Here is a 15,599-nt window from a genome sequence, read left to right on the forward strand (position 1 = left end):
AATTACGTAGGACGCTCAAGATTGTTGCTTGTCAAAACTTTTTATAGTATTGCTCTCATCAGGCTTGAGTTCCCTATAATTATTTTAATGGTCTAATAAAATTATTATCAAATCTGTATCCAATTAAATCTTTAGATATTTAGCAAAACCATTTTTTTTCCGCATGAGAATGGGATTTAGTATCGTATACTGAAGAAAAGTATATTAAATTTTAATAAATATTTAATAAATGTAAAAAAAAACATATATTTATTTTTGGCACAATGATACAAAAACCATTTTTAACTTAATCATCATTTAAGTATATATTTACTGTAAGTAAATGTTTGGTTAGTACTATTATTATAAAAGAAATATTTATTAAGATTTAGTAAATTTTTTTCTCAGCGTAGACATGATATATACTAAATAAAGCGTGCGAAATGATCGATCTCGATTTTCATAACAAATTCAAACCAAAGGTATAATTTCTCCTTAGGAGAAAACATTTCATACGAGGGAATATTGTTCCTGTTCCTTTAATGTCCGACCTCTCTTTCATTAAATATTAAACTTTTAAAAGCTATGTACTTTCAATCTACTTAATTAAAAAATGATTGTCAGAAATATTGACTGTGTGAGAACACCTTAAGACGACAATCGACAAAGTGTGTCAGACTTGCGAAGCCATAAGTAAAAATGGGCCACGTATAAGCACAACATTACTTACAAACACCTCAGATATCGTTTTTCTTTTACTTTTATTTAGTACGAAAAATATATTCAACTGCGTTCAAGTGTCATGCAGACTATTAACAATTATTCAACAGCAGATTGAAATGTAACTACGGTAATATAATATCGAATTCTGCAAGTCCAGGAGATACTAATAAATTATACCTCAGAAAGAACGATTATTAATTATAATTATATATAATACACACGATAAACGAGCTTCGAGACGCACCGAAAGGGCTTCTCTCACGCTGATGAAGTGGCGAAAAATTACGTCCCGCCACTGATTTATTAATAAATACCGTTTTTATGATGCGTATGTGTGCGGTTTATTTGGTCGTATATCAGTCAAGAGATCGTCATCAGATGTTACCGGAGATACACGCCCGTCCGTTACGCGGAACCGTTAATCATATTTCTAACAATGTGTGATTTACGCTTACCGTGCATGATCCAAATCTCTCTTGTTGCCGAGTAGGAGGGCGGTGAAATAGGATGGCAGGCGTAGATCTGCGAGTTGTTTGAGAAGTCCACGAGCTTCCTGAAAGCTCCGTTTACATGTCACGCTGTAGACCACGACGAAGGCCTCGCCCCACCGTATATGTGAGTACAGACAGCCATTCTCCTGAAACAATCGATGGAAAACGACTGATTGCTATGACATTGCTATGACAGAACCGAGAATCAGATTTAATTTCAAGTATCTCTACTCGTAGTTCGAATGTAAGACACTCTATTTCTTTAGATGCTCGGCAAATAGAAATTCGTTCCTCTAAGGAAAAAGTCGAGAAATTTAAATAAATTCTTGGGATTTTTTGATCGAAACTTTTACATCTCGGAATACACGCGTGATTAACTAGCCTTTTGTATTTATTGTACAATAAGATTGGAAACAAGACCGCTTATGTTAAGTACATTACTTTAAATACGCTGAATGTTTAAACTAACCTTAGTTTTTTAAATTTAGAAAGTTTGGGGGGGGTTATTAATATTTCAGATTGATTGCGTTGAAAGTCCGACAACCAGATCGGCACGCAATTATCATTTCTGAAATTAATTCATTTATATGAGTATATATAATAGTTCAACGTCTTAACATTCAGACCGTAATGGCGCTTCGTATTTAAACTTTTGTATTTATTTGCGCACGCGCATAAAATTGTCTTTAATGACTGTAAAAAAATATGTGCCGGACGAACGCGTTCAAAATTTGCTGCGCGTTGATTCCACAACCTGCGTTCATAAATTTCAGCCATCACCTAAACTGCGGTACATCCGGCGGGAATGAATTTTATAGAGTGAGATAAATATATACCTGGTCCGTGTGGGTATACACGGGCGTTATTTATGATCAAATCTGTCGAATTAACATTGCGTGTAACGTGCTCGTAAATAAGCGCCGCAAGAACTCCGGTAACGGCAAGTACATCCCTTCTATACAATATAACGTCTTAAGAGAATCGTTAATATTAAAAAAAAAAAAAAGAGCTTTAAAGTTGATTGTATCATAAAAAATTATATTATCCAAACAAAAATTCGACTCGAATTTAGTCACAAATATGAGTCATGACGTATAAGAATCTTTGAGACGTTACAAGTATTAAAATTACGACATTTTTATATCTTAAGATTATAGAATCTTAAAATTAGAAAGAATTTTAATTTTTTGAAAAACTTTGTAAATTTTGAAGAAGATTATAGAGATATGGTATACAGATAAGTGTACGTTATCAAATCTCACAGCTGCGCATACAAGAAAAATACTTTGCTTAAATCTTTTGGAATTTCTTGTTATTTCAGTATTTCGTACTTGAAAATAGTTTAAAAGAGCAAACAAATTGAATCTTTTACTATGTTTACTATGTACAAGCACATCATCCCGTCTGCAATCCCTAAGAGACGTCATCGACGTAAAACATCGGCAGGCGTGCATCTGTCGCGTCGCGAGACATGCTCGAGTCGCTCATAAATATTTATTGATCGATTGTATTCGAGGTAATTGAACGCGATGCCGGAATTGCGTTCGCGCGTGTCGCGTGAAATGCATCGGCGTGGCGCAGCCACGAGTGAATTGTGCAACCCGCCGTCGACGTGATTCGTCCGGTTATGAAATAATGCAGAACGCCTCTTGATTAAGCAACGCTTTAATGCACTTTGCATCGCGTCGCGTAATTTCGCGTGAAAATGAGCCGCAATTATTCACCGACTTTCGTATCTCCTCACGGTTAAAACGTGATAAATAAGCAAGTGCATACGTGACGATCCAATCTGCATATTTATAATTTCACCTGTAAATACATCTTTATATTTAATTTAATTTAATTTTAGCTGGCGAATTTAGAGAAAACAATTTTGAAATAAAATTAAGTTAAAACGTGCAAGCGAGAGATATTCAGCGTACATAAATTGAATTAAAGATACATGTTCTCATTTTAAATTTTATGTGTATCTATATAAATATATCATATATGTTGTAATATTAATTAATTCACAAGAAAATATATATGAATAGAATTATATTTTTCTTAATGAAACAAGCTCAATAACCTAAATATATTTATAAGCAACAACTTTTCGTGTACTTTTTAAGGTTTTGGAGAAGACCCAATTTTAATAAATTAAGTGAGTATAATTAATAAATCTTAAATATTATAATAATCTCGCTAAACTAAAAGTTTCGTACGATTCTGCCGGCGTTTCCTACCGTTCTTGAATTTTTTGAGCGCTGTAGGAAATGCCGATAGAAAAATGTACAGGTAGACTGTAATTTTCGACTGGCGGTCTCCTTAACGACGCGACAGTTAACAGAACGATAAGACGAAACGAGCGTGCTGTCCATTCGGAATCGATTCAAGTGGGCGAGAACCGCGCGCTTTAACACCTACGCGATCCCGCCGGATAAGCAACGATCCCGACGACGAAGTTATGTTTCTTCGTGTTTGTGGCGCAGATAACGATCCCCCAGCTATTCGCCTGCTTTTATGTACAGAGCAGGTATTGTCGACTAATAATGCTTCCCGATTAGAAGACCACGAATTCCGCATAAACGGCTTTCCGTGAGAGCAATGAATACGCAGGTAGGTATCTGAAATAACTTAACCTTAAATTCCAGTGTTATAACTCACGCGTATGGTGAATTGCAAAAATATTACCTATAACATGTGGAATATTGTTGTGTTTGATATATGCAATACGGAATCGCAAAGCGGTATTTTTAATATTTTCAGAAAAGAGTTATAAGTACTGAAATCAGATATGTTATGTATAATTTTTTCTTATTATTAGAGTCCGACCGAAACTTTTACCGAAACTAAAAATGAATCACTCATTACGTGTCAGTTTCGACTAAAACTATACACTATAGTTCTTCTTCATATTAATTTTAATTGTATAATTGTATTTTAATATGTATAATTATTGTTTTAATAATTAATTATGATAAATTATTTATGAAGTAGTAGTTATATTGTTTGGCCAAAATTGATACACAACCGAAATTTCAGTTTTCGATTTCGGCCGAAATTTAACTATTGTTTCAATAAATTATAATATTTATAAAGATTATGGACATGTTTATACATATGGCCTTTATAGGATTCCTATTTTTTTATTTTGGTTTCAATTTTGACAAAAGTTTCAGTCGGAACTCTACTTTTTATATATTGTTGTGCATTTTTGTAATAATTTTCGTACAAATTAATGCAATTCGTAATAGTCAACAATGTATTTTGGGTCTTATTTAATTCAAGTTCTTACTACAGTATTTACATTGCTTGCAAAAGAGATTCTTTAATCTCTCTCCACTTTTCTAATAAACACCAGTCTGGGAAGCGGAACTACGAACGTAGACCAGCGTATCCCAGGACGTATCTTTCCTTCGTGCGACAATGCATGTTTCCATGAAAGCGACATCAACCAACCCGACGCCGCGGGACGTCGCATTATTACCTTACCACTGACAATGAGTTACAATGTTATTACTCGTAGTTTTACAATGGTAGAGTTCCTACCGGGTTCACCCAAGGATAAGAAGAAGAAAAGAGAAAGAGAGAGAGAGAGAGAGAAATACTACAACCAGCAATTTATAGTTGATACAACGAATGACAGTCATCTCGAATGGAGGAGAGTAAAGTCAAGGCAATAAACTGAAATATCGTTGTAACACTTAGATTCGCACGTTACGATCAGTGTACATGGGAAAGATCGAATCGACGAATGTATTGCCTGCAAACAAACGAGATAAAAACAAAAAATCGTTGTTATTTATTAATTGCGGCGCCACTACGGTCTGCTGGTTATGCGCATGTACTGCTAATAATATTATTAATCTTGTCGTTTAAGTTAACATAGATTTCATCTCGCGAACGTGTAGCGCATTCTTTGTAAAAAAAACAGTCATAAAAAACACTCTGTGAAGCGACCCGCATTTCATCTCCTTTTTTTCTCCACATTAACCGTTAACCGTTATTCTTGGAAAAATAAGAAAAGTTACTCGACCTTCCGACGTCAATCCTAACCGTTCTGAGACATTCGAGCGCGTATTGACGTCCATGCTGCTTGTTTGCGCACATGTGTTGAAAAATTAAGATAAGCCCGCTAAAATGGAATTTCAATGTCGATTTGAATTTTCGTCATTCAGACGAAGACCGATTGCCGTGCGTCTGCATACCGCGGCTGTAACGACTTGTAGAAACATTTTTAGAAATTTCCAACGGCGAATTGATGTAACGCGGAGGATGAAAAAACGTATTAATTGAGAAGTATAATGCATTCGATTCGTAAATATTAATAATCAAGATTAACATTTACTAGCATTAATTAAAAATGTCATACGATCCATTTAAGTAAACTTTTCCACTGTTTACTTTTAAAGAAGCGTCATCTAAACTAGATTAAACTTAGCTGAACAGTGAAATAAATCTACACATTCATTTCTCTGATACAATTTGATATATAAATAATGAAATTGAACAGTGAATGAAGAATCAGAATATAACGTACGGTAATGAGAAAGCAAGAAAGAATGCCAGCCAATCGCATCCGGTCCCAAATGGCAAATCGTTACATTTGGTCTTTCGTTCCTCTTCTCCCTCATCGTTCTGCCGAACTCTCAGACTCTCAGCTTCTTTGCCGGGGGCAAAGAGGGCGCGCGCTTAATTATCAATTATCTACCGGCCCTCCCACGAAAAGCAATTGCAATTACGAGCCGGTCACGAGGCCAGGGGAACCAGTCAGCCCCCTTTTCTTCCTCCCTCGCTCATTCCTGCCCTACCCGGCGCATGAAGATTTATTTCGTACGTGCACGCGGATGAAGAACAATGCGAGAATTGGGGAAGTGTGTCACCAGGCTGCTGGCACTCTTCATATTCGCGAGGCGGAACACACTTGGGCGCCACGCGGTGCGCAGCATCCCGGAGCGGAGCGGGTCCAAGAGATCAGGCGGTATGATTGATACTTTATTGCGCGCGCGCAGCATTGACCCGCAAAACCATATGTAGATGTTATAAGAAATGAGACGCGCGAAAATGACAACAAAACAAAACGAGATGAGTGAGAGAGGGCGGAAGAGAAAGAAGCGGGAGAGAGAGAGAGGGAGAGGGATGGTGGGAGAAAAAAAATTAATCTACCAAAAGTAGAACGTCCGCGCGATTGGGACGAGATGAAGTACGATTGATACTTTATTGCGGTCCGAGACATTGACCTATATATCGAAATTATAGACTGAATAATCATATGTAGATTATAAAAATACAACGTACGACCGGTTGCACAGTCAGACTAACGTCAGTTGGCAGGCACAGCCGTTGTTAATCAACTTTCCCTTCTCTATCGACAGATCGAAATGGAATTAATCGATCAGGTGGGACAAAGAAGGATATGAGAATAGAGTATACTTCAGTACTTCTTTAGAATTAGTACTTTAAGCCTTCTCAAATTTCTTAGCTGTGAAAGATAAAACGGAACTGAACGCGTATGTTTCTTTTTTTCGGTCTATTCTCAATGTTTCATAAAAAGCAAAGAATAATAAGCTGCGTGATTATTGATGTAATTGCTATCAAGAGTTTATATAAGTGTATAGAGCGATCAATTGTTCGGAATTCATTATCGCGTAATGATATATATTTACTCTGACACCGTAAATCTTGACAACTGAATCGCAGAGACAGCTCTAACCATTTCTCGTTTCGGTCGGTGGCTAGCTGTACCATTATCTAGGCAGTTATGAGAAGAGGAAACGGTAAGACGCGGATCAGCTGACGCGAGAATATTTGCAGAGCAATCGCGAAGCCGTTGGTAATGATATAAATCGGTTTTATAAATGGTTTCCGTGGTGGCTTATCTTGGATGGCCGAAGATTTACGTGACGAGGAACAATGCACGATAGAAGTATTAATCGTGGCGGTCGACGAGGTCGAGAGCCAGTCGAGAGCCAGTCAGCAGCCACCTACCCATTTGTTGCTCGACTTCCTACCTACGTGGCCGATTCCGCTGGAGAGCGCCTACCTGAACTCCCGTGCCCTTGTTAAGCCAGGTTATTATTATACCCGCGTTGTGGAACACCTACTGCGATCCTCGTGATCGATATTGCAACGCAAGGGTCTCTCTCTCTCTCTGTCTCTCTCACTTTCTCTCTCTTCCTCTCTCGGAAGCCAAGTGAAAATTCTATGAAACCCGAGTCGAGCTGAGCCGAGAGCAATCGGCTTGTTCGCCGGTTATGCAGAAAAGTGCAATTATTACCTGTAAGCCGGTTGCTTTAGATCCTAAAGATATCCCTGGGATATCATTCAACAGCCTGAATTTTTCGAATTCCATGTATTCGCAGTATAGAGGGAACTTAGTTCGCCAAATGTTAATATAACCATCGAATTTTTAGAATATAATTTTTAGTATATAATTTAGCAGTTAGAGTTTTGTTCTCTTCGGAGACAATATCTTGAAACAATTGAAAGTTACGTCTTTTTTAATCGCGTTTCTTATAAATTCAAGATTATGCATTTTTCAAATCATTCAATTCATATTCACGCGAAGAGATCCCACTCGTTGTTGGTTCGAGATTTAATTCGAGTAGATTAAAGTCAAGATAAATCATTTCGTCGTGTGTCAGAAATTGTCCTTCTCAGATGTAAATAGAATCTAAGAGTGCATTCATCTTGTCATTTATCTTGGCGACCGTGCCAGTAAAGGTCTACCAGATACCATAGAAGGTAAGAATTCAGTAAATAAATTTATCGCCTTACGTGCTGGCGGCACATATAGTTTAGCAAGCAGATTTACGTGATAAATATGATAATATTACGATACTAAAACATTAATACTTATCGAAATTGAAATACGATTGCCATTAGTTTATTGACATACAGCATTCGGTCTACACAGAAGGAATGGTTTTGCTGAAGTATCTAAAAGTTTAGATACAAATCTGAAAATAATTTTGTTGGATTATCAAAATAATTACAGAGGACACTTAAGCATGATGAGCAATGCTTCAAAAAATTTTGACATTTTTGTAACGAGCTTATGCATTTTACATATATTATAATTAATTATTTTGATGACCTCCAAAAAATTATTTTCAGCTCTATATATCTAGTTAAATTTTTAATACTTTAGCCGTTCTTTCCGTATACAAATTTTTTCGATGAAATATTTTCAGTGTTTATCTAGTGAAACTTATTTCAACCTAAAGTAAATCCGAATTTGAAGTTTCGTTTGAGATTTTCCAACTTCGGATTCGTTAAACTTTGAATCTTTAAATCTTCTTTGGAAATTTCAAAATTTCTGATCATGTTACTATGTTCTTAAACATTTAATACAACCTGCAAATACATTATTAAATCTATAGTGTCAAATTTGACCCAACATGAGTCGCCACTAAATATATATTTTCAAGTATAAAATAATATATTCAATAGGAGCAGTGTGGCAACTCACATTAGATTAAATTTGACACTATAGATTTAACAGTGTAGAACGGATTCCTCAGACTTATGTTAATGAAGACAATTCATTATCAGTTGATGCAAATACAGTAGCGCTGAGATTAATTAAGTCTAGATTCGTAGAGACGCTAGCGGGCATTAGCGGGCAACATGAGCAACAGCAAGAAACGTTCCAGGCATCCGGAGGAGGAGGAGGAGGAGGAGGATTTATAGCCGTTTCTCGCAGGTCTTGTGAACGCGACTTAAGACGCGTGCCGCTGTCACTGCGGCTGGTGCTGCCTGTGACAGTCAGCCCTGCCGACTGTCTTCGTTAGTAATTGACATCACGATCCGCATGTTCGTGCATCCGTCAGACGCACGCACACTGGGATAGAGACCGGCTGCAAAAAGGGCCTCCTCTCTCGTCAGTTTCCTCTCAACCTGTCGCTCGACGCGTGCCTAAGGCGCCACATTGCTAATTGATAATCGACGATACCACACATCGCGCGCTTTTCAAGAAAATTCGTATGCGTAAAAAACGTAACGAGGCCAAGAGCGTCGCTGAATTCTTTCAGCGTTATGCGATCCGATACGGTAAACCGGATGCTTCGTCTATTCTGTCGGCGGATTGTAAAGAAGGAATACTTTTCAATATTTTGTAAGTGCAGGAAGAAGACGTAATCCATTAATCACACATTTGAAATAACTAGAAGGATTGTAGATCGAAAGAGAAAAGCACGGATTAAAAAAAAAATGCGAAATGTAACTTAAGTTAGTTTGCTTGTTAATTAACAAGCCAACGATTAAAAAAATCTGAAAGTGTCAAATCTAAGGCGCGACCGCGACGGCAGAATCTCTAAGATCCTGTGCTATAAAACTTTTCTATTATCCCTTGAAGTATATTTATAAATTTTAGAAAATAACTTTTTACTTGCATTCCTTTATAGCTTTATCAAGATGTGATTTTCTTTCTATATATTTTCGCTACAATTCTTATTTCCCTTACTTTTCCTATTACACGATTAATGAGATAGCTCGAGACTGTCCATCGTATTAGAACGATATTCGTCATTAACATGACGCAAACGCGTTTATGACGTCAGCATTGAGGGGCTATGGTGTTTTCAATGTCTCGATTAATTAAAGCAAAAATAGTATATAATATTTAGCTATGATGTATTATTTCATCTAATATTATAAATAAAAAATAACGTTGTTTAATTAAGATATAATACTTTGTGGATTTTAATCATAATTCAGTAGCTATCGGCATGAATAGCGGGATATCAATTGGATACAACTATCATATTTCATAATAAAAAGATAATTTAGCATGCAATAGATAAAGAGCTGGTTGTAATTTATTTCTGCTACATTCATATTTCACTTAAGATGCGTCAAGTGCATTCACGGTAAACATAAACGAGAGCATTTATATCAAATATCATATTTATAGAAATATAAATACGCAGAATTGTACATGTAACTCGTATTAAAAATTTGTGCAGTGATTTATTAAAAATACATTGGGTAAAAATTTTTTTAATTACGAAAAATTGTTTGTCACGCATCTTTCGATGGATGATTGCTATTATAACGAGGAAATAACGAATTAATTATTATCCCCAAAAAGATATAAATTTTTTTTTTTTTTTTAAAGAAGCTGTATCAAGTAGCGGAGATTAAATAACGTAACAAATGATATCTGTCAAAAGCAGAACCGGGCACTTCCTTATTGGCAAATGCAGATTGCGGTCAGCCTTGCGTGGCGCTTATCTGCAAGGACATTTGTACGGTGAATCGTCCTGGTCGGTCGATTTACAGGCGTATCTTAACGGCGATTGGGGAATCGGTATCCGCTACTCGAGCGTTCTAGCCGAAAAAAATGCGAGCAAAAACGCGGACATTGACCACGTGCGCTCAATGGGTTCGTGCACTTTAAGTGCCGGTAGATCGCACCCGCGGTATCGTCGGGCCGCACGTATCGGGATATCAGGGATGCACGTTACTTAGGAATGTCGGAAACAGATAATTCCGTAGATTAGAGCGCGTTTAGGTGCGAGGCTTATGTGCCCTTTAAGCCGCGGCATCCTCGTAACGTCTGGCGCAACGTGATTAGCTATCATCGAGGCAAGAAATTTCTCCGCGGAAAAAGATACACGGTTCACGTCAAATCATAATCCATAATAAAGCTACAATGAAAAGTGAATCACGTTTATTTATAGGCAGTTACATATATCGAAATAATGTATGTCGTAAAATAATAATGTCTCAGAAACTTGTGTATATATATTTTTCACACAAGTATTATAATGCGATAAACGGTACGTTTGTAAGAAACAAAAATGTTAAATAAATTATATAGTAAGTAACTTATCAAATATATCAGAAAAAGATAGAGAGAACAATTGTTTCTAGAAAAAAATTAATATTTAAATTTTAGTACATAATTAACGTTATTTTTTATCAGTAATAAGATTGGAAGAAATTTGATAATTCTATAAAATATTTGATACCGGTGTATGCATTCGAAATATGAGAAAGGCAAGATGATGATTACGATTCTACGATACATTCAAAGATGAAGCAGCGATAATATTCAGCGTGTCCTATCGCAGTCGAAATACAAGGTGAACCTATTGCGAATCGTACGCTGATTCTCCCCCTGTGGTATTAAATATACCAGGCGTATAATATCGCAGTTAGATATCACAAAAGTGAGAGGAATGCTGGGATAATTGGAAAGATTACACCGCGAACGATGCGTTATGTATTTTACTGATGCGGCCGAGGTCTTAGCTTAGCAACGAATTATCGGTTGTTTGTTCTAATATCCATTGCACGATTTTCAGATATAGTTAAGATAGTCAGTATCTGGGTTCCTCTCACGAGTAACATGAGACCCTGGATCTCCGATAATTTAAGAGCAACTTGAATGCATGCGAGTTTGGCAATGTCAGAACATAAGGATTTTCACGAATACATAAGAAAGTGCACGAAAGAAAACGGTTTTACTAAAGTATTTAAAAACATACAGATCAGAAAATAATTTTATTGAACTATCAAAATAATTACGCTCAAATTGTGAGTGCTAAAATATAAAATTTGTTTGCACTTTTTTGCAAGATTGTTCATCATATTTGAGTTCCCTAATTATTTTCAATTAAATTATTTTTAAATTTGTATTTAACTAAATTTTCAGAAACTTCAGCATAATCATTCATTCCGTGTTCATCAAGCATCCTAAGATCAAATTCAAAAATATAAAGATGTAAGATCCGAAAAAAGCTTGATTGTAAGTCTGACTGTGAAAATATGAAAATATGAAAATATGAAATTATGAAACTTGAAAAACGCAAAAATTAAAAAATTGAAATTTAACTGGAGGAGATTGAAATTTAGACGCATAGAATGTGCAGGTAAACGTCCGTATAATCATATTCCAATGTAAAAAGTTTTAATCACACAACGGAGTCGACAGCTTTCGGATTTACTGAAGTTGAACGTGAGTTATAGTCGACGCAACCTGATAACAAAAATGCCGAGATGAAAACGATACGTTGCTCGTAAATGTTGCAGTCGTGATAAACAGCGCGTTGTCCAGGATTGATTGATCCTGGCGCACGCAGTGGAGCTTCGCGGAGATTTGCCGAGAGTAAAGGGGACCGATTTAAAAGTTTCGTTCACAATGGGACCTCACGCGTTGAACGTGATATATTGTCTGATACAAAGGAGTTAGAGAACTGTCCACTGATAGTGTATTTAATGATCCCCGCTTCTTCTTCGATACGGAATCGACTTCCTGCACCATTGCCACACTGATCCACATCGATATCGATCTTCCTAGATCCTGTTCCCCAACATTCCTTAGGTTTTCTTGCTAAACTGAATTTCAAATATTTCTATTCACTTTGAAATATCAAGTTGAGCGAGAACTAAAACTTGTACAAAAATGTCGGAACAATCTAAAACCGAAAAATTTAAGAAGCAAAAATCACATTAATTAATCCACCTGTGTGTATTATATATAGAGATCAGTAATCAATTTTACATAAAAAAAAAATACGTAAAATATAGAGTTAATATTGCAAAAAATTGTTACATTTAAATATAAAATCTTTGTCAAAATATTTTTTAAGAATCCAACAATGTTAGCAGACGAAGAAATATTAAAAATATAATTTTATACATACGCGTACATATACAAATCGCCAGCATCGCTTCCTGTTCCAGATTATTTATTGTATCTACAAGCTAACGGTGCATGCATCCTTACGCGTTCCACGTACAAGATTCTCTAAATGGGCAAGCATTGTTTGCCAGCGAGTCATGTAGTTAGTGTTGCTCAATGCACTCGTATCTCTAAAAGAGATAATTTGAATATCGAAGTTATCGCGGATAAAACTTAAAGCTTGAGGCACAAATTGGGAGAAAAGTAATGCTAAAAATTAAAGAACGTTCGAAAAATAATAAATTTTTATCAATATAAATATCTATTAGGGTTTAATTGTCCTATAAATTTAAAAGATACGATATTTCGGATGAAAAAATTGAAAAATTGAAAAATTTAAGAATCAAATTTGAAAATCTAGGAAGTGAAAAATATATCAATCGTTCAATGTAAGACGAAGAATCGACGTCTAGCCTGCTATCCTGCGGATATCCACGGTTGATCACGATTCGCGGTCTTTTAAGCGACAGGTGCAAACATTCGGGGACCAGCGCAAAAAAGGAAGCCGGTAATTGTAAGCCCCGGGTAGAAAAACCAGTTTGCTAAAAACAACCCGGGCCTGATCGAGTCTCGTTGCGGGGCTACCGAATAACCAACGGGTGTCGGTGTGGCAACGTGCGTGTGAAGAGTACGTGAGAAGCGGAGCTTTTGGAAATCTCCGTTTTAAAATATCTCTTAAAATCTTCATCCCGCGGAAATTATGCGTCTCACCACCCAAGAGAAAGTCACAAATACATTCCAAGATATATTGAACAAAACTAGAAATTATTATAATATATATTAAGATGATTATATCGCTTTAAATCATTTTTATACGTCATCAGAAAGAAACGTACACCTTCTTAACATTTTTATTGTTTCTACGTCTCTCCGATGACAACTGAATATAAATTAATGAGGCTATGGCAGTAATGTTACTTGACGTTAAAAAATCTGTTCTTTAAAGTGTGACGTTTCATGTTTAACTCTAACGTAATAAACGCACGCAGTCATTCTGCCACGTTGAAAAGGCGCCAGAGAGTCGCAATACTTGAACTTATGCAGGAAATACTTTCTATGAATGAACTTTCTCACCGCTCATCGAGGGAAAGATACAGTTAAATGCCAAAACGAACCGGAGCCGAAGTGGGACCCGCAAAAACAAAAATTGCAACTTACTGCGTAAAGCTACTTTCCTCACCATTATCAAATTACAAGGAAACTCGTTTCAACAATATCGTTTCATTAATGTAACAATTTGTCAAACGGCTTTTGCAGCTTAAAGAAATTTTGCAGCTTTGAATTCTTGGAAGATTAGAAATTTTCAAAAGATTTCCAGAGAATCGCTTTTAACTTTTTTAACCTTTAAAACAAGACAAGCTGAACAGACGTGAGATTTTAAAAATTAGAGAACTAAAAAAAGCGAGACACGGTTATAGTTTCGGAATTTTTCGGTTGAACAATTTCGTGGCTGTAAACTTTTAAAACGTAAACTCTTTACACAACATAAATAAAAAAAAAACTTCAAAAATCGAAGATCAATATATCATTGCGCAAATTTGAAAAATTATTAATGTTGTGTTTACATTCATGCCTAACAACGACTTCATGAAAAAGAAGAACAATTATTCGATGCTATAAATAAGCAACCTCGCTGGAATTCCAACGAGTTCTCTGGCCGCGACAGGTGAAGCCACGTGTTGTTCGTGCAATCGCAGTCGCCTAGATTCGAATTTAAAGACTTCGTTATTCAATTCAAATACGTTAACGGAGTAACGGGCCAGCTCGCAGGATTTCCGCCTCAGTGCGACGTTCGTTATTGTGTTCTAGAAGAATCGGGTTAGGAAAGGTCAGGTAGAGACGATCGCCCTGGAGCCGGCCTGCGAGAAGACTCGCAGTTAAGTATCATTTTTCAGAGAAAGTATGGAAAGTACATGTGTTTCTATAGTGCACATCAAAAAGTAGAAAGCATTATACACATATTACAAAGAGTCATACATCCTAAGAAATGATAAATACACTTCGAAAGAAAATACAAGATCAATCTGAATATTTTAGACACTGGTACGTCAAATATGATATATCATATTTTATGATATATCGTGATACATTATTAGATAAAAATATGATAATAGTATCTTTATGCTTGTTAATTTCTATGGCGTTTGTATCTACAATGCAAAATAAAATTTATTTGAAATATCTAGATCGTTCAATTGATTGTCAAATAGATTCTTACTGATAATAGAAGGACACGCGTGTCGAGTATTCAAAATCGCTCTGCAAGACCACCGTCTTCGCGATTTGCGAGTCACTCGTTATTTTGCCAGCGTATGATGAATGTAAGCCTTAAGGATTACGGGAGTCTTGTATTATATACGGAACCTCCGTTGAAAGAAGATATATTTAGACTGGACCCTTGAAAGATCCTGTCTCGTCTCGGGACGCGTCGCGAAGCGAATTCATTTTGAATGCACAGGATTTCTTTCTTGCAGATTATATAAGGATGAAAGATTCGTAAAAATATATACTCATATAAATGCACAGGCCGTTCGGATGTATTATCCTTGCGACAAGAATGCAATCGAACGTGCTTCAAAGAAGTAAATCGATTTGTCAAGTTCATCATTAAAGATAATTGCGCGTGTAAATGTAATAAGAAAAGCGCATGTTTTATGATTTCAAATAATGTAATTTAAATAAGATTGATGATGAAGTCTTTTGATGTAAGAAAGATAATCTTTAATACAACTAAC

At 36.1% G+C, this 15,599-nt stretch overlaps 1 protein-coding gene and 1 long non-coding RNA gene across 4 annotated transcripts in view; one reads left to right on the forward strand and one right to left on the reverse strand.

Moving 5' to 3' along the window:
- Nucleotides 1-15,599, reverse strand: part of LOC105151200 (ras-related and estrogen-regulated growth inhibitor) — a 43,277-nt gene that overhangs the window by 12,270 nt on the left and 15,408 nt on the right. For all 3 annotated transcript variants that reach the window (XR_015546104.1, XM_011064758.2, XM_011064757.2), the window contains one exon: nt 1,158-1,339. Coding sequence is in view for 2 of the 3 variants with exons in the window: in XM_011064758.2 (XP_011063060.1) it covers nt 1,158-1,339 (182 nt within the window). In the remaining variant the exon portion in view is untranslated. The remainder of the gene's footprint in view (nt 1-1,157; nt 1,340-15,599) is intronic.
- Nucleotides 3,227-9,368, forward strand: LOC147908504 (uncharacterized). The gene is made up of 2 exons (XR_015546105.1): nt 3,227-3,791; nt 4,464-9,368. It is a non-coding gene; the product is annotated as an uncharacterized LOC147908504 (long non-coding RNA).

This window comes from Acromyrmex echinatior, chromosome 9 (genome assembly GCF_024713525.1).
Source record: "Acromyrmex echinatior isolate Ae372 chromosome 9, ASM2471352v2, whole genome shotgun sequence".
In the NCBI taxonomy this organism is placed as follows: Eukaryota; Metazoa; Arthropoda; class Insecta; order Hymenoptera; family Formicidae; genus Acromyrmex; species Acromyrmex echinatior.